At 41.0% G+C, this 27292-nt stretch overlaps 1 protein-coding gene and 1 long non-coding RNA gene across 15 annotated transcripts in view; one reads left to right on the forward strand and one right to left on the reverse strand.

Moving 5' to 3' along the window:
* Nucleotides 1-2449: 2449 nt before the first annotated feature.
* The window catches only part of TNRC6C (trinucleotide repeat containing adaptor 6C), a 429627-nt gene continuing 404784 nt past the window's right edge, over nucleotides 2450-27292 (reverse strand). For 8 of the 14 annotated variants that reach the window (XM_083487414.1, XM_083487411.1, XM_083487406.1 and 5 more), the window contains 10 exons: nucleotides 26135-26218; nucleotides 25618-25849; nucleotides 24795-24962; nucleotides 23159-23350; nucleotides 22566-22709; nucleotides 15908-16024; nucleotides 11524-11718; nucleotides 8979-9049; nucleotides 6993-7132; nucleotides 2450-5560 (listed from right to left, as the gene is read on the reverse strand). In XM_083487414.1, the coding sequence (XP_083343540.1) occupies nucleotides 5200-5560; nucleotides 6993-7132; nucleotides 8979-9049; nucleotides 11524-11718; nucleotides 15908-16024; nucleotides 22566-22709; nucleotides 23159-23350; nucleotides 24795-24962; nucleotides 25618-25849; nucleotides 26135-26218 (1704 nt within the window). In that variant the 3' untranslated portion in view covers nucleotides 2450-5199. The remainder of the gene's footprint in view (nucleotides 5561-6992; nucleotides 7133-8978; nucleotides 9050-11523; nucleotides 11719-15907; nucleotides 16025-22565; nucleotides 22710-23158; nucleotides 23351-24794; nucleotides 24963-25617; nucleotides 25850-26134; nucleotides 26219-27292) is intronic. The other 6 variants (XM_083487413.1, XM_083487412.1, XM_083487408.1 and 3 more) reach the window with 3 other exon arrangements.
* Nucleotides 11725-22556, forward strand: LOC310699612. Its single transcript, XR_014522155.1, has 3 exons — nucleotides 11725-14100; nucleotides 19982-20026; nucleotides 21834-22556. It is a non-coding gene; the product is annotated as an uncharacterized lncRNA (long non-coding RNA).

Below are 27292 nucleotides of genomic sequence, written 5' to 3' on the forward strand. Positions count from 1 at the left end.
TTTTAGACTTACAGCCAATAGGCACCATCATATACTTCTCAAATACATTAGACACCAATTTATGCTAGTGATTCACACCATCCTGTGGCAGTGAATTGGCCACTATGTGTTGCAATAAGCATTCTACCTTAGTTTTCTTTTCATTTTTTGACCATTAATTTAATGGATGTTTAAATTCTGAAGGGGCATGTTTTTCTTCTCAGTAAACAACTTATCTTACTATTAGCCCACTTCATGAAACCTAGTAACCACACATTAGCTACTTAAAAAAATACTTTAGTGCTCTGTAGCTTCCACTCATGTGGTGAAACCCAAGACTGCACTGCTTCCTGTTTCTCCGTGCTGCACTAGACTCCACAGATAATCAGAGACCACAGACCACTTCTCCATGTTGGGAGGGAAAGCTCACCAACTCTAGGCCTTTAGCAGTCACTGGAAAGCACCTTCAGGTCCCACTTAAATGAGATGTTCAGAATGTGTAAAATACCTGTACAGGATTCTGTGCAGATCAGTCACATTTAAAGGGTTCTGAAGCTCCGATCTTAGCAGCATTTACATGCAAACACAGATTCCCATAAATTACATATACTTATTTAAATATGCATATACTTTTGGCAGGATTCACCTAAAAAACCCCATCAGCAGAAGCCCTGAAATTCCATTTGAAACACTGGAGATCTGCATTTTTCTCTGGTCTATGAGGGTGAGTGGGAACATCTGCCTATAAATGTACTGATTTTCTGAAAACAATGCCATTTTTTTTCCCATTGTCAGATATTATTTACATTTATTGATTCACTTATATCCTACCTTTCCTTCAAGGAACTAAAGGGTGGCTGCAAAAGAAGTTTCATTTGTGCAAAACGCTATCGCTTACTTGCTCTGTGATGCATTGTTCGCTGACTTGCAGAAGCTGTAAGAAAAGTCTTGCTTAATAATTATTTGGGCCCCCAGTTATTAGAAAGCCCACTCTTGTCCAAATAGATCTATGCCTCTCAAAGTGTAAACTGCCTTAAAATGCAAGCTTGTACATGTCTACTCAAAAGTAAGGTAAAGGAACCCCTGACTCTGGGGTTGCGACGCTCATCTTGCTTTATTGGCCGAGGGAGCCGGCGTACAACTTCCGGGTCATGTGGCCAGCATGACTATGCTGCTTCTGGCGAACCAGAGCAGCGTTTACCTTCCTGCCAGAGCAGTACCTATTTATCTACTTGCACTTTGACATGCTTTCGAACTGCTGGGTTGGCAGGAGCAGGGACCAAGCAACAGGAGCTCACCCCGTCGTGGGGATTCGAACCACCGACCTTCTGGTCAGCAGGTCCTAGGCTCTGTGGTTTAACCCACAGCACCACCCGCGTCCCTTCTACTCAAAAGTAATCCCCACTAAATTCAGTGGAACTTATTCCCAGTTAACTATGTAAAGGATTGTGGTCTCAGTGCATCACAATCAAGGCTATTCCCTCTTTCAGAAAGTTGCTATTTGAAACCATTAGAGGCAGGCAAATTTGATAAAGATTAAAATAGGGATCAGGGGAACAAGGCTCTTAAAAGAATTGTAATATTAAGAGAAGAAAAATAAAGGTGGCATTAGTTTACCATAAATGAATGCTCAGAAACACTGTCTTGTGACTGTGATTATAGTCTCTCTGCTCACTACTTTTCAATTCTGCATGTGGATGTCTTTGTTCTCAAGAGGTCCAATAATACTGAGGCAAACGGAAGGGTGGCTCAGAAGCACGACAAAATGGGGTTTGTTTGCAGAGGGTATACAGTGGTACCTCGGTTTACAAACTTAATCCATTCCGGAAGTCAGTTCTTAAACCGAAACCATTCTTAAACTTTCCCTAATGGCACTTTCCCTAATGAGCCGTTCTCCCTAATGAGGCCTCCTGCCGCCAGTGCCCTTCCACCATCCGGATTCCGTTCGTACACTGAGGTAAAGTTCGCAAACCGGGACACTACTTCCGGTTTTGCAGAGTTCGTAAACGGAATCGTTCGTAAACAGGACTGTTCTTAAACCGAGGTATCACTGTACTCTGAATTCTACCTCTTATTTCATCACAACTGCAGGAGAGTTCTAGAATTTGTTCCACGGCATTGTAAAAGACAAAAACAGACATGTAGCATTTTAACAAAAATACAATAACTGTTTCATATAAAATGCATTCCTATATTGCGTCAGAAAGATTAAGAGGACAGCTATCAGATACAAATGGCAAGAGTAGGCAATTGCAAGCCACAAGTCCACAATCTGTAACTGGAATATAGCATGTAAATTAAAGTATACATATATGGAGGGTGAAATTTTAATCACTTCAGATATTTGCAGGTTGCACATGTTTGAATGTGTAAAGCCTTAAAAATGCCCTCAACAACAACAACAAAAACCCCTGTGATCAAAGCTAGAATTAACAGTCATCTTTGTACACAAGAAAAATACACGGTCATCTTAACAGCCAAGAAAAACTGCAGTTTATTAAGTTTCAAAGAATCTTCGTACTCTTGAAAGCAACTTCTGGTGCATGTTTTTAACAATCACATTCTATGAGGAGAAATAACATTAAAAGCCACAAACTTTTTTTTTTATCTTTTCATCTCAGAGTTACAGACATCTTGAATTCAAAATGAAAGAAGGCAAAAAAAAAAAAAAAGTTCAACAGGATGTATTTGCTTTTTTTCTTATGTCCATCCCCAATTTTAAATGATCAGGAGTTCTTTTTCTACAACTCATTACTAAACTTCAGCATGGAAAATTGTATTGACTATTTCAATCCGCACATAGGCACATATGTATTATATATATATAAATATAATGTGTGTGTGTGTCTGTGTCTGTGTGTATTAAGGGAGAGAGATATATATACACAATACATATGTAGAGTGCGTGTAATGACAATGAGATGCAAGCACTCTGAGAAAAGGGTATTCAGCTAAATACACTACGAAAACTTGAGAAAACACAAGTCTGGAACCCAATCTGTGCATAGTTCATGATCCTCTAGAAAACCAGCTTTTGTTGATTTGCAATCTTGCAGGACCCTTTTTAATTGGACAAAACCATTAAAAAGCTAATCTTTAACAAAACAAAAAATGTAATGCACAAGTTTCCTGATCCAAGCAGGCAGGGAGCACAATGTTCATATAATTTTTAAAAACATACTCAAAGGGTATGTTATTCCATTGTCTTTCTTCCTTTCAAAACAATCAAAAACATTGATCATTTTTAAACATAAAGCAATTTTTAATATATAAAGCACTCTTCAAACATCTATTTCTTTTGAGTCCATTATTTGGTAAATATGTAACTGCTACACATTAGATTAGGTATTTTTCTTCTTCTCTTACTGTCTTTTTATTTTTATTTTTTTCATTTTGTTTTTTAATAATATCTTCAGTGCTAGGAGTTGGGTTTAAAAAATACATGAAATGGTGTGGAGTTGCTCCTCGGGAAACCCGGCTTTCCTGAGACATCTTCCACCATGTGCAAGATAGTGATCACAATATTTTTCGCCACTCTTGACGAAGAGGAGGAAAAAACAACAAAGGAGTACACAGCAATGGCCAAAGAAAAGGATAAACAACAACAACAACAATAACAACAACAAACACTGTTCAATCCCAGAGCTCTGAAGTAGCATATCTTCATTCTGAAAATAGGTTTCTTTATGATGGAAGTCTATTTTTTTTCTTTTTTTTCAATTCCTTTTTTATTTTAAAGTTTGAAGGAGGAAAAAAAAAGGTCTGTAAACAGGTGGGAGCCGAAACCGTAGGCTCCTCCAAAAGCAGTCAAAACCTATGTCCAAGTGCTTGTTTCCGTTCCGGCTTGCAGGGAACCATCCACTCTTTACAAGTATTTATGGCCACAGTTCAACAAGTTTTTTTTTTCCTTTTTTAAAACTTTATATTCCGAATGGGGGAAAAAATGGTGCAATACTCCGGTATTTATTTCCTTGCATTAGTCCACAATAAAAAGCTGCTAAAGGTAGATATACATATTATTCTCCAGAGATACACACTGTAAGTTTTTTAAAATGCAGTAAGAGTCCTTGAGTAAACATTTACACGTGAATTGTCGCCAGCCCCTCCTATCAGTTTTTTTTTTCAATTTTCTTTTTTAAAAACAAGTAGGATTAGCTACAAGAAGGGCTGTGGACACTCAGTGCAAAGTTAGAAGCTAATAACAATTAAACGTTTGACCAAATAGCAAATCAAAAGCATATACTGAGAAGTGGGGAAGGGGGAAGAAAGGAAAAAAGTCACACAATTTGTTCAGTTGTACAACTGGCGCGCACACACGTCCATACGCTCACACATCTATCCATCTTTTTCCCCAATGCATACGTATAAGAAAGAACTTAACAAAAATATTCCTAGAGCCTGTTCTTTTGTTTTCTGGTGCCGACCTGGAAGTGTAATAATAGAAAGTGTTCACATTTTGTTATTGGCCTGCTGGATTCAAGTATAGTTGCATGTTTGATATGTTTTTTTAAAAAACCTTCTTCTTTTTTACTATTTTTTGGGGGGAGTTTAAAAAACAAAACAATGACACAAAAAAGTAATGAAACAAGTGTAATGTGCATAGGCAAGACCCGTGGGAGTAGTGGACATGGATATTCCACCCCACCTCTCAATCCAAGTCGTACAGCTGAGGGGCATAGGATTTGTTCCCCCCTATGCTGCTGACTGCTGACGGGCTGGTCGGATGCCATCCCCTACTGATTACTGGATCCGCCTCTGGTAATGTGCATAATTATCACAGGCTCATTTTAAATAGGCTTTCTCACAACCCTCCCCCCCCCTTCATCCCTCCCCGACTCCCACAGTTGATAAAATAACCCTTTCCAGCCCAAATTCTGAAAAGTGCCCTTCATGATAGAACTAGTCTAAGCAGCTTTTATACGTCTTTAAAAACACCATACAAACATAAAAACAAAATTAAAAAGCCATTGGAAAAAAACCCACATAAAACCTATCATTAGCACGTGACACTGACCAAAGGGAGCCCATACTGTTGCACTAACAGTTCACAAGGACTTCGGCAGAGTTTCATAGTCGATATTGGACAGAGGTACTAAAAAAAAGGGCTGCCAGTCTGATCTATTAAAGCTGGATTCTTCGCGATGCCCTGGACTGGAAAGGGTTACCATTATTTTCCTTTAGTGCTGATGATTGTTACTTCCATTTTGTTTCTCTGGTGTCCTAGATGGACTCCCCGCTGAGAAGGTCACCTGGGAGCAGAGTATTCAAAGGCGTTGGGCTTCCAATAACCCTGCCGTCATCGGTACTGGGTGGACCCCAAAGGCTGCTTGAGTACTGAGGGACCCCGCCCCAGAGCAGGTCACTGCTCCCTTTGCCACCTAGGCAGGGGGTATTCCAGTGGCCTGCATCGTTGCGCACCATGCCGTGTGAGCTGCTTGTGGAGCCCAAACGTGTCTGAGTGGTTCCAGTGTTGGACTGCCAACTGGAGGTGGGGGGCAGTGGCTGGCCTTGTGCTAAGAAACGGTTCACTTCCTCTTCTCCAGCGAACTCGGCCAAGATGGTAGTGTTCCCCAAAACGCACCTGAAAACAGAGAAAGACACAGAGATGCTCAAAGGTAAACCACACTCTTACCTGGGCTCAGAGAGGGGGATTTGTCTCAGGCTACTTTCATATTCTGTTATGAAACCCAATGCTATGAAAATCTAACAAATCAATCCTTATTGTTTCTGTTTTAATGTATGATTATCTATATACTGCAATCATCACTCAGTGGACGGAATGCTAGATGTACGTATGAAAAAGCAGGGCTTGAAGCTCACTGCACCAAGAAAATCTATGGATGCACGTAGCATATAAAGCGCACACGCATTTATTTTGCATACTTTATTTTGTTTTGAATATATAGACTTCTGTAGAGTTCAGAATATATATTTCAGATGATAGACAACCTTTCCACAACCCATTTCTTTGGACCAGAATTCCAGATGCTTTGGACGACAACTTGTATAAGCCCTAGGCAGAGCAGCCATGCAGGCTGGGGCTGACAGGTACTGTGGTCCAAAACATCTGGAAGGTGATGCTGGATAGCAGGGGGTATATTAAAAATAACAGTCAATTCTACGTTGGCTGTCTCCTCAAAGACAGAAGTGGCTATTATTTTTCAATCCATGGCCTTTGGTAAGGCTTGTGGTTGCTTGTTCAAATACCAAAATCATGGGTTTATTCTAGATCCTCATAATTATATTCCACATGTATGCAAGTGTGTGTCCATCCACTTTTCTCCTCCTGAGCTGCTTTGGTAGTGTGGTTGACAAGAGGTACCATGCAAAAGCTGAGAGGGAGGGAAAGGCATTAGGCTGTGTTTGGGAAACAAATATTTCACCTGGAAGAGACCCTCCTCATGTGCCTTCTTCCCCTAGGAAATGTACTGGGCAAGAGTACTGCTTTCAATTGCATGCCTCTGTGGCCTCAGAAATCATTTCTCCAGTCCCTATCTTCACACCCTCCTGCATGTCTAGCAATGAACACACCACACAGTAAGCCAAGGGGTGGAGACTACCATTCTTCTTCTTAATTAACTCTAATCACTACTTCTGGCCTTACATAATGAAATGCTGCAAAAGTACTCCATATCCAAAGCTGAGACTGATCTACCATGTCTCTAGGTTTCCTCCTCACCAACCCACATTTAAGTGGGTTACTGCAAACATTAAAATGTTAAACTTATTTTTATTGGTTTTTAATTCAGTGCAGGATAAAAGCTGCAGAAGCTTCGGGACTGCTGGTGAATGGAATTGGGAGTCCTAAGTAGGAGCAAATCTACCTTTTTTGGAATTTGCCAGTTTTTATAGGCATATCCTGTATCATGACTTTTCACTTAATGCCCTGCTCATGTAAATCTCACAGCTTAATTGTCATTATTCAGTTCTTCTGCTTCTGCTCTTACAGACACACCAAACTAAGACACAGAGGTCACATATGAACCACAGCAAATACTGAATAGATTGCATACATATGCAGAGATTTCTGGGCCTTCGCTGCTTCTTCCTTGGAACTGTATCGAACCACAGCATTCCCTTGAGTCAGGTTCAGATGGAATGTAATAAGAGGACCGTGCTGCAAGCATAGAGTACGCAGTGTAGAGCCATCAATCTAATTGGAAAAGGAGCACAAATGAGATTGATTTAGAGGCGTCATGAGCAACTGCATCACATTGGTTTTATCTAGCCTTTCTCCAAAACTTAACTGCACTCACTTACATTCTCTCTGGAGATCCAGTACAACAAGAGAACTCACACCCACTTCTTTCTCTTTCTGCCTGCTCCCCGATATCAGCATAGCTACACTCAAGCTGTTTCTGTAAAGCCTCTGTGCCAAGTATTTTGAGGTCATGTTCATTAAGTCTGAAAGCTTTAATTGGTAGGATTGCTTAATTACCCCATTAACCCAAAGAGAAATAAGACTTTAATCAGACTTGTCTTAACGTAAAGCATTTGATCTGGTTGCTAATGCTATGCATCTTCTGAGTCAGGGAACTTGCTTAAGATTATTTCCCAGAGTGAATTATTTCCCGGAGTGGTCAATGTGGTGCCGCCCTTCTGACACCAGCACTGCTGCCACTTACCAGGATGGGGGGGGGGCAGTGGCCAGGTCTGGGCTGCACAGGCACACCAGTGGGAACATTGGAATGGCTCCACTGATGCACCTGCACAGCTCTGTCCTACTCTGCACTGTCCAGGTAAGGAGCAGTGATGCTGGTGTTGGGAGGGTGACACGGCCCATCCACATCTAAAGATGGCTAAGATTTTTTCCCAGTTAGGGCAGACTCACTATACTAAGACTACAGTTTCTCCTGCAACTGAAGAGGAAAGTTGTGTATCTCCTGCATGGGCAGGTGGCTGAGCTGAACCCCATTTCTGGTGGCCATGCATTTCCATATGGGACCGAGTGGCGACTTTCTTCAGTAATTACATGGAAAAGTGGATGTGTGAGTTTCTCATACAGAGTCACAGAGTTGTAGAGTTGGAAGGGATCCCAAAGATCATCCCCTGCAATACAGGAATCTCAACACACAGTTCCCCATCCAATCTGAAACCATACCAGACCTTGTTTAAGTTTGCAAATGTTTTATAGCTGCACCACTAGGAGGTCAGATAGCTGCTCTTACTGCTTCCATAGACCACCTAAAACCATCAGGGGAAATAGTACACTTTCTGTAACGTATACCAATAGCCATGCTACTGAAAGACAACCTTGTATATTTCTGGGTATCAAATCATTTGATGTCCCCACTATTTTTAAGATCGCATTTCTGCATTACCTGATGGCCCTGTTTTACATTTGACAATGAAACCTGCAAAAGCAGGAGGAAGAACTCTGTATTTTCAAGGCAGCTTGTCTTCATTGCTCATACCTACTTCATGCGATATACTTTGCAAGGATTCAACCAATAAATGAATAGGTTAGGATAGGGTGGGCAAAAGGATCTGAGTGATCTGCAGTAATTACTAAGGAATTCTGACTCCCTTTGGTTGAACCATAGCAACCACCTTTCCTTTCAGATTGGGCTGCTGAAATGAAGAAAATTTGGGAAGAAACTAGGATTGGATTTTGGTGAGAAAGCACTGTGTGCTACTATTGAAAACAAGTGTCTGGGCTCAGATCCCACAAACTTGGAAGTTTGCTCACTTCTGGGTAAGGAGATTCTATTTTAAATTTAGCAAACTTTGCAGCACTATATAAAAACACTGGGCTCTCAAGAATGAGGATTTGCATTTGGTTCTAGGTGTGTTTCCAAAGGGTTAAATGAGCTAATCCTAAAACGTACAGCACCCTGAGTGCTTAGGACAGGATGCACCAATGGCTGTGCTAATGCAGTGTCATAAACACTGACAATTATACAACACGAGGATTTAGAAGCAGGATGCCAAATTTTATCTCCCTGATATCTCAGATAGCCCATAGCTATTTTCTGAATTAATCAGGAAACTTTGCTTACCTGGGGTGTGAGGTTACGGAGGACCAGCCAGCTACTTGTTCTTCCTGAGCTGTCAGTACTCCATGCTGAGCCTATACCACAAAGAAAGGAAAGATTATGGAGAGCCCAACCCAACTTACTGAATGAAGGCTATACAACATGCAGGACACAAACATGAGGAATACAACTGCTATACGGATTCCTAATAAGGAGGTGACTTATCAAATGCCCACTAACCTCTTTTTTCTTGGTAGTGGCCCTGAGACAGTACTGTAAATACCTATACCACCATCATGCATCAGATAACGTGGACTCTAGTCCACAAAAGCTAATGCAATAATAGCCTTTGAGGTGCCACAAGAATCTTTGCTGTTTTTTTGCTGCAGGTTACCCCCCTGGAAACTGCAGAACTGATGTCTCTCTAAAGTCAGTGATGCTATGTTTCAGTAGCTATGAGGTGAGCTTAATGGCATGATAAGCAACCTGTGGCCTTTTCTGTTGTTATCCTTTGACACTGTTATCTGTCAAGTTTTGTTTTACAAAATGGCCAGATCATGATTTTAAAGATTGTGTTTAAAGACAATAGTTTCAAATGCTCAGAAGGCAATTTCAAAAGGATATTGCTGCTTCCACACCTCCTGATTTTCAGATATGCCGAGTTAAGGCCCCAGGAGTCCAGCTTATCATATTTGAATAGGTGATGTGACAGGGTACTTGCATAGAGCAGAATGCCATGTAAGGCACGGGATGAATGAAACAGATTAAGAACGTATCTTCCAGCTGTGATCCAGACATCTAGCACCCATTATATGTACAATAAAGCAAGCAATTCAACTCTAGATTTCCAGTTCATTATTTCTTCTATACTAAGGCAGTGTTAATTGCTGAACCTGCACTGCTTCGACATTTAAATGGCAGCATTTTAAAAAGGCACATGACTTCCAAAGTCAGGTGGGTTACTGCACTTAAGCTGAAATTTGAATCCTTGTTATTTGGCCACCAGGTGGAGCTCATAAAAAGCTAATAATGTGTGTTTTTCAAAGGGTTGATGGGAGCATTTCATTTCCACACTTACTGGTAAAACAATAAATATTGTGACACGTGAAGAAATCCATCTGAAACAGTGTATGGTGTGTGAAACAGAAGTAGCCAAATAAATGGATCATAAAGTAAGGACAGGGAGAAATCTTTTTATGGATTTTGCATCTTATGGGAAGCTATGTATGCCTTAGTTACACATCTTCCCTTCATTCAGAATTAACTTGCACAGTTTTGCAAATAATTGGCATTGCTTTCCAGAGGATTCTGCCTGGTGCTGCACTAAGGGCCCACACTTAGCAGGAACATTTGGGTGTGATGGTATCAGCTGAAGAATTTTCATTAGCAGTTTTTTAAAAAAGCAAATCTAGTAAAGCCATCATAAGAAAAGACTGCTGGATCAGGCCAAGGGCTCATCTAGTCCAGCATCCTGTTCTCACAGTGCCCAAGCAGATGCCTGTGGAAACTGGCAAGCAGGACTTGAGTGTAAGATCCCTCTCCACTCAGCAAGTATCCAGGACTTCTGTCCCCTTTCCACTCCACTTCCTTCCTAGCTGATTGCTCATCCCAATCATGGCTTGCCTGAATCTTTGAAATCTCCGAATATAGCTGTTTTGTGCTATAGCAAGCTGTGCCACTTGTGCTGATCCTCCAACTAATTTTGCACTAGCATCAGTTATGGAGATCAACATGGTTCCCATTAGGACTGTGCAGAACAACCAGTAGGAAAACAGTGGCAAAATAGGTGCAATCATTCTTCAAAATGTTGATCTCATTTCTGCTTTTCCATGAATTCCAGAAGCTTAAGATAGTTATGTCCCATTTGCAGCACAAACAACCTAAGTCCTTCTTGCCTTTAACTGTATAGCCCTTGCTTACATTACAGTCTGAGGTTTCAACAAGACTCTGTTGTAGCCTGTTTTTGCCTTATGGGGTAACATGCCTCGTTTTACAAAATTCTGCTTAGCATATGCAGTACAATTGTGCATTATTTTCTCTACAAAAATATGGGGGAGCAGAGAGAGAAAGCTGGATCAATACCACTTTCAGTAACTTGCAGTGATTTGGTAAATAGGTATGAACTTATATACCAAATGATATAATCATGGACGCCAACAGCAAACTCATTCTCTGAGTGTGGATCTTATCATTCATGCGGAAGAGAGAGGGGTTTGCAGGCTTGGAGGAACCTCAGCCGAGCTTATTCCCCAGTAAGTCTTCAATGGCTTTTATCCTGAATTACTGAAAGCACAACTGCTAATAGCACATAGAAATGCACCTGCCACAGAGGAAATTACTGAGAAAAGTACTTTCTGGGGAGAACTGTCACGTCTGACTGGTTGCACGAATTTTCCATCTCAGGAATAATCCAGCAAATGAGTGCATTCCACTCACCCTTTGAGGCCTACAGATTTGCTACATTAAAAAATCTGAACACAGAGAAAGGATAAGAACAAAAAAGTTGTTGTGTTGCCCCCCCCCCCAAAAAAAAACCAAGGAAAGGAAAAAAGACAGGAGTCAGGAATACCAGAGGAGTAAGAGCTGGTCCAACCCAGTGGGCTGGCACCCCAAGTAGACGATGGCTTGGTGTTTGTTAAGCCTGGAGGTGGTCTTGTAGGAGCAGTAGTGTTTCTGGGCACCTTCCACAGTTCATGGGACAGAGAGGCTTGTGTGTGAGAAATTGGGCCAGAGGACCACGTTGATTTGATGTCTGACAGTTTACCTGCAACAGAGAAATGCAATTCATGTATTTGTTAGAATGTAGTATAGGGACACTGAGTGATCCCCAGGGTTCTGTTCTCTTTACACCAGCATAATAAGCACTATAGCAAACATTGATCATAACTGGCAGAGCTTCTCTTGCTAATATATCTGCATAATTAATCCACAGCCTTTAAACATTTGTTCCTCCTGGTTTGGACAACAGTCCCATTAGCGAATGCTTCCAGAGTCCAAACTGTAAGATCTGAAATTAATCTGACTTCTGAATAAAACAAGTCACTTACAGGTTTTAAATCACTAAGCACATAACATTAGTCTTTTTTTCGTCTTCTTGAACTGGCGGAACTGTCATGTTTGTTTCTGGGTATGCTAGAGGTTATGGTGGATCAAGTCCCCTGCTAGTTCCAAAAGTGATCTGCTGACAAGCCCCATTGCCCCATCACCATATTTCATGCCTTCTCCTCTTCCTCCTCCTCCTTCTCTATCCACAGGAGGAAGAGAATTGCTGACATCTTAAGTTATTGCCCAGCAATTACCCTGGGTGCTCTCCAACTGTTTCTAGATAGCCTGAAAGCAGTAAGAGACCACATCAGGCTGTTTCTTGCTTAACAATATGTTAACTGTTTCCTCTCCTGTTATCTGTGGGGAAAGGATGATGGGAATGAAGGATGCAAGAGACAGGGAGATCTTGCTCCTTCTGCATCCTTTAGTCATAGTGTATTACTGAGTCTACACTATCATTGGCATTCTTGTACCTTGGCAGCTGTTACTTTGGCTCTCAGAGGGGAGAGAGTTGACCTCTCAACTGCCATCCCAGAAATGAGAGAAGCACCTTTCTCTCCTTCTTTCTGAGGAGGGAGCGAAAGAGAGAAGGGAGTTCCTCATCTTGTTATCTCCTATATTAATCTGAAATGTTTCCACAAGGACCCCTCATGGCACAACATTTATTCCTACAATCACACATCCCTTTCTGATTCCTTTTAATCATCACTACCAGAAATGAATGGTATGTGTTCAACGAAAGCAAAGAAATGCACATTATTAAGCATCAATCATATAAATGATGTACTTAGAGGTCAGTAAGAAAAATGCAAGATAACTTCCCAGCCTTAAAATATTTTCACATGTATATAGAGGAAGCTGGTTCACACATGCAGTACTAAACACATTTACCACGGAGTATGCCCTGTGCTGTGAGAGTGTAACTTAAACACACAGCCTTGTCCCAATATGAACCTCAAACTTGTGTGGCCTTCCTTAAAAAAAACCGGGGGGGAAAACCAGGACCTAGTCCTTAATTTGTGTGAAAACTGTACAGCTGTGATGTGTGTGAATTCACCTGCAGTCAAGTTGGTTCTCCTTCTAGAAACAATTTTTTCAACAAGATGAACTCAAAGGATAAAAATGTTTAATGCTGCAAAAATGGTCTTACAAACCATATGAGTCTGATTTAAAAGTAATATTCAATGTTGAATCTTCATTTTTTTTAAAAAAAGAAAACATTTTCAAAACAGTTTTACCATTATGTCACATGGTCAGTGCACAATTCACCAGAGACTTACGTTGTTAAGCAGTATATAAATGGTTGAAGTAGATAAATGATAAGTAAAAATAGTAGTAGGAGAAAAGCTACATGAAGGAGCAGTGCATAAAAATTAAAATTAAGGGTAAGTAAACTTGTTTTATTTCCTTTTAAAGAATTGTTAACAGGCAATCTTTTAAAAATACACGCTTTACTGCTTAAACTAAAGAGCTGAAGATTTAAGATTGTAGCCACTGAGGCTGTCCTTTTAATGCAGGACTTCTGCCTGTGCAATGGGATTTCCTCTCCCTCTCTTGTCCCCATGCCTGTCATCTGCTCAGGAGGGTTGGGGGAACCCCCAGAACAGATTTGGGGACAGCGGCACATGGGAAGAAGATATTCCACTGCACAGACAAAAGCCCTTGAGCTGAAAGAAGAACTTGGTTGGATACAAGCCTTAATGGGTACATAAATATAAGAAACCAAAAGCATGGCTACCTGAGCACAGGTCTGCATGAATGTAAATGACATTGGTGAGCTGTAGAAAAAGTTTCCACAAGCCACCAAGATCATTTACATTCATGCAGACCTGTGCTCATGTAGCCGTTTTTGGTGTCTATTCTGTGTTGTTTGCCCCATATGGTTCCCAAAGCAAGCCCGTGGAGAGGGGAGATCTGAAATAGAGTATAAGATTCCAGCTGTACACCAGTTTCTCAGGACTTCAGGCAGTGTGGGCTTAGTAAAGAAAAACAGCTGAGCTTTCCCTATTACTTACAGATTTCAGCTTAAACTGCCCATTAAGAAATTCACAGTTACTGGAATTATCATTTGGACTATCTAGGCCTGCATCCAGCTGTGGTGGTAGGTTACATATTGTTTACATCAAGGGGGCCAAAGTACTGTAAGAAGACCATGTAACTCAAAAACAGGAAAAATAAATGTTCAAAATATTTTTGAGGTTTTGGGCTACAGTAAAAAAACATCAGATCCATGGGCTGTCCAGTTGCTGGCTGAAAAGGAGTTCAGCATTCCTTTCCATTTTCAGCAGTGGGAAACCCAATACCCTCACAGTCTTCAGTCTGGAGACCAAAATAAAACAGTATCATGTCAACATATTAACATTTTGATCATGGCTCTCAAAAATTACCTATCTGCTAGATGTTAAGTGTCTTATTTTGGCCAATCAATTAAAATGCATAAATTTATAACTGCAACATTGCTGGCATTTTCATTCTAGTTAGGGTATGCCTGGCAGTATCTGCAGGTTGAAGCCCCACGTCTCTGGGAGGAAATTAGGTGGCAGTGGCAAGGGTAACTTGAGAAAGTTTGCATATACAAAGTCCTCAGCACTGCTCAGGAAAAAAGTAAGCAGCAAGCACCTGTTCTCGCAGTAAAAGCATTGTGCCCCACCCCTTCTAGTGTGTGATATGCAATGTGGGGGTGCATGGCACAATGATTAAAAGCTGCACTGTGATTAAAAGCTGCACTGGCTGCTTCCTTCCTGGTTCATGGGCAATGTGAGATAAGGCACAAGTTACCCTCCACTTTGCTGACCTAGCCCCTGTCTCCAGGTAGGAACAAAACATGTGCACAGAAACGACCCTATTCCTTTTGAAATGAAGAGAAAGGAGAGGAGAGGAGAGGAGGAGGAGAAGCTGGGCCTTCCCATGAACTCCTACAACATGAAGGGATCAAGCTCATCACCTTTTCCTATCTATGGCGCTGGGAAGAAAACCAGGCTAAGCATTGCCAAAAAACCTTTTATGGCCTGTTTTGTTCACCCCCTTCCCCAGGTCAAAGAGGAAGTCACAGGACCAAGACAGTAGGGCTTTTTGCTTCAATTTGGCAAAAGTTTAGGCTGGCCCTGAACAAGGCAAGCTATTTATTGTTTGGAAACAAATCTTACCTTTACAATACAAGCACAGGTGTTCATTTTGTAATAAGATGCATCGTATGAAAAGGGCATGATCAGGAAGGCCACTTGGGAATTTAGAGATGGGGAATAGGGACACAATTTGTTGCTGCCCCCTGTTTTCCCAATTGAGTCCACTTGCACCTATTGATCCCAGGGTGGCTGAACAAAGCAAGATTGCTGACAGCATCTTGAAAATTGCTGGGTATGTGTTAGAAATAATGCAATGGAATTTCAGCCGCATATATGTTGACAGTGACCACACTGCCCACTTTCTGCTTCATCAAGACATTTGCTGAGATGGGTAGGCAAAGTTGGGAAGGGAAGGGAGAACAAGGAGAAGTGAAAGACTTTGGTTGTATTGATCAACTTATTTCCAGGAAATGAGAAACACAACATCAGACAAGCTATGCTCTTTATTCCACAACTTCTGTTGATGAAACAGTATAAGCTAGTTTGAATGATGGTCAAAAGCTTTCCTGTTTTCATGAACAGAATTTAGTCCAATATGCACCAAGGCATTGGCACTCTAATTTATGTTTCTCATTTTGAAGTATTTTCAGTGCCAAACATCCCCATTACATATTCATCACTGCCAAACTCTCAGGACAGTTACTGGACTGAAGGAGCACAGTATGCAAAAGACATGCGGCACACCTATAGGACCATCATTACCACATTGAGCAGAAGCCTTTCAAGAACCTCCTCTCTTTGTGGATAAAGAGGGACTCTAAGTAGAAAGACCATTGGTCGTACCTGCAATGCTAGGTGCGGATGCAATGCTGCTGAAAGAGCTACTGTAGCCGGAGGCACTAAGTGGCCAGGCACTCGATGAAGGCAGCGTGGCATTCTGAGATGATGTTGGGGATGACCCTGCAGAACCAGCAAAGAAGCAACTAAGAAAGATGGGCAGAATGGTGTCTACTGTAGCATATGCAATTCTAACACCGTCATGTGCAAACAGAAACCATGCAAGGTAAGATGCTAACCCAGCCTTGCCTTTGAGGTCTAGGAATGAAATGTTATAGGAAGCATGATCCGATGCAGCAGAACTAAGTACCAAAAAAGGGTGGCACGGTGACAAGGGTAGTTGTGCCCATGCAGAAGGATACATTCTAACTCTCCTTAAACTGTTATTTCCAAGAAGGTGACATTCATTGCCACCGTATCCAGGATACATGAATCGTAGATGAAAAATGTTTATGAAAATGCAGCTATATCAGTTGTGGTGACCCATGTGTCATAAAGTTAAAAGCATCGTTCTGTGCAAGGCAGGTCAGACAGATGTGCTCATCTCGGCCCCACTTGCCTTCGACAATCCCTGCAACTGTCGCCAGCCAACCCCACCCCCTCCAGCTTTGTGGCATGGGATGTTCCCACAAGCCTCAGCAAAATAAGTCACATCACAGGCCAAGGCCAGAGCTGCAGGACCAAATGCCTCCACAGATCTGCCCTGGGAGCCAAGTGTCACGTCTAGTGCTCTGCAGCCACTGTGCAACTGCCACATTCAGGCTATTGAAAACCAATAGGGTGGTCAAGTTGCTAGAAGCCACCTGGAATTATAAATTCTCTTGTAATGCTTCTTAGACAGAGGCACACAAATTACTTTAGAAGTTATTTATATAGTCAGAAGGGCTAAACATGACTTACACACATGGCATCTTGTTGGTATGGGTAACTTATATATGAAGGAAGAATCTCAAGGGGGAAAGCCCAAATAATCGAATCCAATCTAACATTAGCATTACTATACAAGTGGACAACAACTCTATTCTAATAAATTAAGGGACTATCCAAGTTTTCAGATGTGGTGGAGCAAACATCAGCCATTCATCTTAAAGGCTTAAGGGTCCCACGGTGAACTCATCTATGATAGATTGTGTTGTGTGAATATATCCTCTGTTTGAGGTACCTTGCTATATTGTTGTGAAGACTAGAGAGAATCACTCTTCAGTGACTGGTTTGCTGCAATATGTCTTGCTCTTGCACCCAGCATTTTCAGTAATAACACAGGGCCGATCCATATGCTGTGCGGCTGCAGCACCCACATTAATAGGGCTCCCTGGTTTTTATTTCTCTGCCTGCTCAAACACTGAAAAATATGCAGGCACTGTGATGGGACATCTGTGCATGCCTCACATATCCAGCCCCTTCTCTCCATGCCTTGCAAGTTACTTGTGGTCATAGCGTAAGTATCTTGTATTGGGCAGAGGACAGACTGGACTGGCATGCATGAGATGTACAGAGATGCTCCTTTCTGTCTAACATCCTATCACACCACCTGCATGCATGTCTGTGAGGCTTGGGGGCGGGCAGAGGGAAAGCAGATCTCTTCCGAGCCTAGTTGAACTTTTTACCTACATTTGCTACTCCTACAAGAAGATAATGTCCAATGTATATAAATTCAGAAAATGGAAAGTTGATGTTATTTTCTGAGTCTTGAAAAAAGCTGGCCGTTATCTTGTACAAGTATTTCATAACAAGATAACTATACATACTAAAACCAATTGTAACGCAAAGTTGTGTGATAACTTCTGCTCCAGGATCAATGCTCCAGTGAAAAACCAACAGTATAAAACCCACAAAGAAACTGCATGATGCTACATAATGTTTTGTGTATCCCACACTCATGTGGACTGCATCATCCCAGACTATAAGGAAGTCAGTTGAGCAGTCAGTGAGTGTTGCATGAAACCAGTGCTTTAGTTCCCATGAGCATATATATATACTTGAAAGGCTCCCATGCTTCCAGGAAATCAGCAAATCAACCTGATTATATGTTTGCCATATATGGTGGTGATCCTGCCTTAGCACATAAGGGGGGGGGAGTTGGATCTATGGAAAATTATGAAAGGAAAATATTACTAAAATTACTTTAAAAGTCTTGGAAGCAGAATGCTTACAGACATTAAGGCAATAAATGTAAGAAGATTATAAGTGGTATACACCTAGATTTTACTCAAGAGTAGACCCATTTAACTTAGACCTAACTTAGTCATGTTCATTGATTTCAGTGGGTCTGCCATGAGTAAACTTAGCTGAACACAACCCTATGGCTCAGCTCACATGAATGAACCTCACACGCTTGTGCATTCATTCATTCCCTCATGTATTTTTATTTCTTCCCATACTTCCTAGTTCTCAGCAAAGCATAGTTTGCCATTTCAGCATGGTTTGCCTCCAAACCAGAACTAGAAACCAAGATCAAATGATGGTTTCTAGTTCTGTGTTTGCTAAGAACCAGGAAGTGTGGGAAAGAACTGAAACATCTGAGGAAAGGAAATAATAAGTCAGCCTGAGGCTCATTCTGGTAAAAATACACCAGTGAAAGAGTAAAAGCCTGAGAAGAGAGATCTTGCACTGAAGACACTGGGTAGGTTCAGAGTAACTAAAGCATAATTTAGCAATATGAGAACAAGCCCAATCATTCTGTGGGTTTGCATTCTATCCACTTCTCTTCCAACATGGCTGTGAGGAGGAATTACCATGTCCAAACCAGTGCATCTTAACTATGGTTAGTGACAATAAGCCAACTTTGAACCATAATTTATGAAGCTGGCCTATTTTCACTAACCATAGTTAAGTCTAACCACAGTCTAGTTTTCAAATGATCTCCTTGTGCTTGCATCACAGGGGGAAGAGGGTGAGCCCAAGCCCAAGCCCAAGGGAAATTGAGGCACATTTTAATAACATTTTACTGTGGTTTAACATTATGTCCAAACACAGACAATCTATTTTAGTGTGAAGATTGCAGGTATGATGCCCTCTATCCTCATATACAATGAGAGAAAATGATCTGGAAAAGGTGTGAATCTAAGAACGGTGACCTAGATTTGATGGAGGTAAAGTGGAACTGTCAATGATCATGACAAAAAGGCATGACAGAACATTCAATATGCATTGAGGGCAAATAGCTGTAATACAGAAACAGCTGTGGATGAAGATTTGTCCGCAACCTCTAGCAGAAGGCACAGTCATTAATGACTGTAAGAAGACATCTCTGGCAATGCATTCACAGCTGTGCTCATGCCAGCTGCTGAAAGAACAACACTCAATACTGAATGTACAGGGTATTTTTGTATTACTAACAGAGAACCTGAACATCCAGGCAGCATGTATAAGATAGATAAAATTATGGTAGTAAGTAATGCATACGAAGATGTGCTGATAAATCAGGGTGCCTCAGCTAGTTGCAAAGTCACAGGAATTATGTCAACCATACAAAAATTAAATTTGCATTCCAAATATGCAGATAATTTTTCATTGTGCAATAGAATAACCAAGAAGCAACACATAAACAAAACAAGTTTCCATGTTATTCTATATGTGCATTCTGATGCTGAGCCCTGAGAGTCTTAAGAATGCTTCAAATATTAGAAAAATCTTGTCATCTACAAAAGGCTTCACTGTTCACAGTCTGTGCAGTACAAATATATCCTGCTCTTTTCATCACCTTGGTTTCCCCATCCAGAACAATCTACTGTCCTTCTATTACCCACACTTTTCTTTTCAAAAGATTGGTCGGAGACAATTCAGTTTGTAAATCCACTTTAAACTGTGGGTCAAATGATGCTTGGAGGTTAGTACTAATTTGCCTAATTTTGATGGCAAACTGTGGTTAGAGGAAGCTCTAAAACAGAAAAGGGAATCATAACTCTTTTGGGGTGTGGTGGTGAAGGGCTGGAATGTGATTTCTGAACCATGAACCTGGCCACTTCATTATTGAGGAGTCCACATGTATAAATGTTCACAGAATTATACAAAATAGATATTTTCCGTAAGTTTTTCTGGTTTCCGTAATATTTTACAACATCAATTTCTACTTTACAGTATGAAAACAGCTTTGCCTATGGGATGAATAGCTTCTGCATTAAGGTATGCATTAAAACAGGGCTGTACAACTTCTAATCATAGTTTGGAGTTCAGTCAAACTGAAGGCTACTTTTATATTTTTACTAATGCAAGAGTATTACATCATATGGTTAATAACTGAAACTCATTTTTCTTGAAAATTTTAATGCTGCATTTTCTTTAACCCATTCTCTGTTAACCACTTTCATTTCTACACTGGGAAACAACATACTTTATTCTTTCTTCAAATCCTGTATTTTTCTGCTTCTCTATCCATAGGTGTTTCTGCCATTACTCCCCTATTTTTTTCTATGCTTCCTATAGCACTCTTCTTCCCCCTGTACAGATCTCTTAGTATCCAAATTTCCATTTCCCCTCTACAACTTATGATTCCTCTCCCCCACTCCACATGTCTTGTCTACACTCTCATTACCATCTCTCCCCCCTCATTTCCCCCTCTGCCTTGTGGTGTTTGATCCCTCAACCAAAGTAATGCTCAGCAGTGAAATAATCTCAGAATCAAATTAGATGTTTCTGGGTTGTTGTTGTGTTGTTGTTTTTAACAGTTTAAGAGCGGGTCCAGGGTGTTTATCTGTCATGAATCCAATTAGGATGCTGGTACTGGGGGAAAGCAAGGAGCTAACACCTAATGAAAACTGCCCCTTACTCATCCACTGAAGTGGATTTGCTGCCATATAGTACCTGTATGTCTTCATGATGATAGAAACAGAATCTTGGAAATGAGTTATAATTGTGAAAATGGTGGAAGGAAAAGGAAACCCCCTTTCCTTTCTGCCAGGAAATGATAGAAACCCCACACCAGCACCTCAGTTATTTCCACTGCACACTCCACAGTTGCCATTAAACTGTTAAAAAGGAGCTAGAGAGCTAATCATAGATCATGTCTAGCTGCACTCATAGAATGCAAAAGGGTCATTCAGTGCAGCTGGGTGGGTGAATAAGCTGGAAAAATCTGGCACCAGTTCCATCTTGGAATCTAGGGAGAAAAGGGCCAAGGCAAATGTAGTGGTGCATGCATCCTTTCAAATGCCCCCCCCCCAATCTTTGATGGATTTTCAAGGCTCCCACAAATATGAGGCAAAGGACCACAAATAATGGCTATTTTGAATTCCCTTAAATTCCAAAGGGATGCCACCAGGCAGGAAAGGGAGATACACTAAGTTCACTGGACTTATGATTTACAGCCTGGGTTGAGAAGAACGGTATTACAGTACATGTAGGTAACAAAAGGCAGAGAGCTTTGTACATACATGCAAATGTCTACTGCTGACTGTAATCTCTTATTCTTATGTATCTAACTTCTATGTAAAATCTACATAGATGGCGTAACGGAGACAAACAATTATTTTTTCCAGCCGACAAATCCAAGAACATAGCTGAAAAATACACCCAAACGTACAGAACTTCTAAGGACAAAACTGATTCATAGTCATCCTTGAAGATAGGGAGTGAAGCAGCTCAATCTATAACTGGGAGGCCTGTTAAATGTAAATTACCAACACAACTATACTCCAGTTAGTATTGTTGCTACATGACTTCCACCGGGCAGTGCAAGTCACTTCAATATAAGCTAGGCATCTTCAGATGCAGCGCTTGTTTCTGCTACTTTAGAAGCCAGTTAGTACAGTCAATAGCCTGGTGTTTGAGGAAGCTCAGATAAAGATGTGACAAAGAACATTCACTATATAGGGCCTCTATTTTTATTTTTATATATATTGCCTGCTTCTGGGTTTAGTGATGGGTCAGCCCATTTTCTCATCACAAATGACACCCCATATGAGATTTATGATATTCACTTTCTTGTTAACAGGACAGCTGCTTGTAACTGGATTATGACTTCACAGCTGTAATGTACAGGAAAAAGGAAATCTTTACTGAAGCTCAAGAGTGACATAGCAACTTCTGATGAACGTGGAAGACTTGTCCACTAAACTAAAACTTGTATAGGCTTAAAATTTCAAAGATGATGATGAAGTCTTCAAATGATACCCTTACAGGTCAAAGTCAAAATAAATCAAATCTGAAGGCAGATGTTCAAGCAGAAACAGCTATTATGAAATACAGTAGATATTCAGGCACAGTTTTGAGTTGCATGAGTATAAGGACCAAAACTAGACATGACATTTAGTGATGTGCATCTTTCTCTATTTGTCTTAAAAATAAGATAAAATTCAGCACTAGTAGGTTGTGAATTGAAAGCAGAGAGGAAGGGGTGGCTTAGTCATTCCCCTGTCTGGCTCAGCCTTTCCCACAAGTTGAAAGAACAGCTGGAAGGGAGTGATTTTTTGGGTGGGAAAGCAGCCAGCAGAGAAGGTTTACATAGGGCTGTTCCCTGCTATTCTGCTGGTTAAACTTGTAGCCACCCAAGGCTGTTTATAGCTTAAAAACTAAATGCTTAGGGAACAAATACAATTGCAAATTATGTCAATTCTGGTCATGAGTACAGATGGCTTTCAGACTTGGGTATACTATAAAAACACAGAAGTTGAAGAGAAAGGAAGGGAAACAATAAAGGCAACATGATACATGGATATTACTCTACCTCCACTCTTGAGTAGATAGCGATTAACATCTTGTATGGTGGTGTTAATAGTTGGCCCTGTTGGAACACTTCCTGGTGTAACGTCAGGATCATTCTCAGGGTCAATGTTCTGCAATCCTTTCCATGGTACCCCAGGATGAAATTCTGTTTGGGCGAAAATAAGATGACATCACATTTCTTACCAAGATCCACATGCGTGGGAAAAGGTACCGCTGCACAGAAGATGAAACCAGGTACACAACTCTCTGGTGATGGAGTGGGCATTTTGATAAAAAGTTTAAGAAAAACATTTTATAAGGGAGGTTTGGATGGATGGATTTTGTTGTCCAAATTCAGTGCTAGTATCAGACAGGTAGGAAGTTTTATCCCAGTTCACACCAGGATAAAACATTTTATGTGCCTGTATGCCTCGACCAACAAAAGCGTGGCAAAATGTTCCTCATACTTTCATCTTACGGAAGACTACAGCTGGAATGAGCTGAACTAGTATGTTAACATTTGGATACTGAAAGCATTGCCTCAGTAAAGGGGCTTGTATCACATTTCAGATACCTTCAAGCTCTAAAAGCTAGAATACATATTTTTTTTGTTACCTGGTGGCCAGTTGATACTGGAGCCATTGGAGATTTTATCACTATCAGATTTGGCACGTGACCAGCTGTGAGGAACGGCTACAGGAGGACTAGCTGGTGACTCGTTGTTTTGAATCAGATCATACCGGCCATAAGAGTCATCAATGGAGGACTTTCCTGGAGGACCAATACTCAGACCTCCAGGGATAGCACCTAGAATAAAGAAGGTGGGATGACAGTACAAGATTATTAAGAGCATGGGTAACATTTGGCTCCTTCTCTTATTGGTAGTCATTATAATTAGCAAAGCAAAGTATCACTCACACAACACATCTGTAACAGTGGCCAGTTAAGTGAAAGATAGCAGGTTAAACTGGGGCTGAAAGGTAGCTAACACAGTTCAAAAGTTATCTATCAAAGATTTGTGAGATTAAAGCTGCTACTGGGTGTAAATCTCACTGAACACACAGTGGGACCTGTTTCAAACAAACCTGCATGGGTCTGATTTGCTACTGATAAAACTGTCAAGTAAAGTTAAAACAAAAGGACTCTAATGAAAAATGTAAGATACACAACATGGTATTTTGCTGAGTGTCAGCAAAAGCATTTTGCTATATGGATCATTAAGATCCTTAAAAATCTTACCAATATACTCACAAAATATAAATGTTTTTAAAGAGCACAGTATTAGCTGTGAGTTTAGAAAATGGGAGTTTGAAACAAGAGCAGGGAGCTAAAACAGGTTTCTCTCAGTATTGGATTAAAATGTATAATGACACTAAGGGCAATACTGAATTTTCACTTCTGCTCTGCCTACAGTTGTAGTCTGCATTCAATTTACATTAATGTGATGAATTCCAAACACAGTTGGTAGGTATTTTGCACTCTCTTTGGGGTGTGTTTTTTTGGAAACTGCTCACCTAAGTGAACCTCCGCCCCTGCCAACTTCTCTTAACATCTCATAAAGTTTAAGATTTAAGGATTCATGAGAAAAATATAACACATGTGTAATTTAATTTTCTAACTGTGCATTCTATGCTTACCTGTTTGGAGATTAAATCTGATTGAGTTCAGTGGGGCATACTTCCCAGTAAATGGATATAAGACTAGCCTAAGCCACTCAAAAGTCGAGATGCTTGATGTTCTGGACTTTTCAAACTGATTTTCCCTTCTTGGTTTTTAGGCCATTAACATTTATTATGACCAATAATATGAGCAATGAAATCAGTATGAGCAGTAATATGTGTGTGGGGGTGTGGTGGGAATTACAAGAATAAGATATTTGCACATACAAATGTTCCATTGAGAAATTTATATTCTGTTAAGTACTTTGCAATGCCCATTGCTAACCTGGGGTGGGGGGAGAGAATACAGTGGTACCTCAGGTTACATATGCTTAAGGTTACAGACTCCGCTAACCCAGAAATAGTACCTCGGGTTAAGAACTTTGCTTCAGGATGAGAACAGAAATCGTGCTCCGGCAGTGCGGCGGAAGCAAGAGGCTCCATTAGCTAAAGTGGTGCTTCAGGTTAAGAACAGTTTCAGGTTAAGAACAGACCTCCAGAACGAATTAAGTACTTAACCCGAGGTACCAATGTATCGGAAAAACGTGGAATCTTGCAATTGGACTTGATGTATTTAGAACGATGACACATACCGTGCTTGCTAGGATTCTGGTCAAGTGGAGAAGCAGCACTGGAGAGATTATCCATTGAGTTGGGATGTGTCCACTGAGGAAGGCGAGATTGGGACTGAGAAGTGTCCTTCACTGACAAACCACCAGGAATGTCCATGCTGTTTACATTCATGTTTGGGTTCAGTCCAGCTAAGAGGAAGTAGGCAGGCTATTAAGAAACCCTTAATCCCCGATTCTTGGCATTTAATCACACTTTACTTTAAGCTGAAATCACAAGCTAATCTTTTTACGTCTACAAGTAATGCAAACATGGGTTAAAGCAGCAAGGGCCCAAGAAGTAAATTGGGAGGGATAGTATATTACAACCACCAAGTATCTTACAACCACCTAAACTGGTACCTACCACTACATTTTCTGTAAGTTAATTTAAGACTTAAGTTATTTTGTTCTGTCAGTCCTAAACCTTCTACCATTCAGACTCATTCAGGGATCCTGGATTCTAATATTATACAAGATAAAAAGAGTAAAAGTGCTGCCTGAGTTTTGTTATACTGATTTTATTCTCTGCTTCTGAAGTTTTTAACACTGTGCCATTTTTTGATGTTGTTATGGTTCAGTTTTAATGGTATTATTATTATTATTATTATTAGCTGCCAGAGAACTTTGTTTTTGGGTAGCATATTAATAAAGATAATAAGTAATTTGGACACAGTTGCCAAATTAGTTAAGAAGCAGAGGTATGCAGGAGAAAGGATTCCAGACTGAAGCAAGTTAAATCACTGTATGTATACATAATTAGGTAATTTACATCCTTCTGAACAGGTCCTTAAATAACTGCACATACCAAGGGGGTAAGGAGCAAAGGTGTTCGGTGAAGACTGTTGCTCTTTGGTCTGCAGGTCAGATAGGCCAGGAGCCTGGGGATGGGGTGAAAAGTTATCCATGGCTGATTTGCCTGCAGGGGGGTGCAAAGATAGATGTGGAGGGGGTGGCTGCTGCTTCATAAGCAGGGCCTGGGCCAGCTGGCGCTGGTGCTGCTGGATCTGCTGCTGCATGTTATTGATTGTACGTGCAACCTGGCAGCAAGGAAAAAATAAAACAAAGTAAGCAAATGCTAGATGGAACAAAGGTTTGTGGCACTTTATCTAGAACCACTCAGCAGACAGTGAATTCAATAGATTAGGAATTAGATGCATCCCAGACATGGTAAGAGAAACTGGTCTGTCAGCCCCGTGTGTGATTTATGTCTGCATTAAAGCGTGCAGCACAGTAGATTTCCTTCACAAATAAGCTTTTTCTTGTAACATGCTAGACTCTTTAGAGGCTTTACATTTGGAACTGGGTCAACAAGTTGCACCTACTTGCTGCTCCTGTTGTCTGATGGGTCCGGAAACATTACGCTGAGCCTGTAACATCTGCTGCTGGATTTGTAAACGTTGGTACGCCTGCAAGTTGAGAAAAAAAAAGGTCTAAGGTCACAGTGTGAAGAAGCCCAATGGCCTCACTGCAACTGCATTAAATAACATATGAAACAAATGCATGTTCCCAAAGCCCTCCTTGCAGGAAGTAACAGACCCAGAGACAGAAGTCAGCTCAGATCAAGAGTGCAAACAATACATGGCCAATTAAAGCTATTTAAAACGTGATGAGGAAAAGGCATCATCAACTGAATGATTGTTCAAAGAAAATGTAAACACGGAGATGCAAATAGAGTGTTAGTAGCATGTGAGAGAACTAATCACAAAGGCCCAGGGTAGACAAAACATTTAATCAGGGTTCATGCTAATTCTGCTCTCTTAATCCTGGTTTAGAACTCAAGTTAACAGGAACACTGTGGTGCAGAGGTTGCCCACAAGGTGCTTGTTGAAGGTCTTAATAAATATCCCCTTTTAAAACCCCTCAGACTCTTTGCCTTTCTTGTTCAATTCTGTCTGCATGACTCCACCTCTCCTACACTGAGCATGCCCCCTTAAACATGCCCACATCTCACTGGGTGCCAAGTTGCTCTCTGTGAGCAAGTGTAGCGGTGGCTGATGTATGTACTTTCCCCCCTTTGATGGGGTGGCTACTGGGAGAGGGGAATGCCACACCATTCTGTCTCCTTTTCCTCTCTTTTTCCTTGGTAGCAAGGTATGTCATGCCCCCACTCCCGCAGTTATTTGGTATTATGCTACATCTCCACAGCAGCCATTTTGTGTTAGGGCCTGTCCTCCTGGCAGCCATTTTGTGACTGACATCCCTAGCACTTTCTCAAAATTCCAAGTGTGTCTACTTGCCCAAAAAGATTAGAGAACCTTTAGCTTGTCAAACTAAGCCCTGGAGCACACATACATTGAGATGATACCAGTGGAATTCATCTGTTGCCTACCTGAAACCCTCTATACAGTCATACCTCATGTTATGTCTGCTTCATGTTACGTTCTTTCAGGTTACGTCCTGTGGCAACCGCGACAAAGGGTTATTTCCGGGTTTCACCACTTGTGCATGTGCAGAAGTGCAAAATGACGTAATGCGCAGAA

Source organism: Podarcis liolepis (assembly GCF_965112155.1).
Source record: "Podarcis liolepis genome assembly, chromosome: 2".
Taxonomy (NCBI): domain Eukaryota; kingdom Metazoa; phylum Chordata; class Lepidosauria; order Squamata; family Lacertidae; genus Podarcis; species Podarcis liolepis.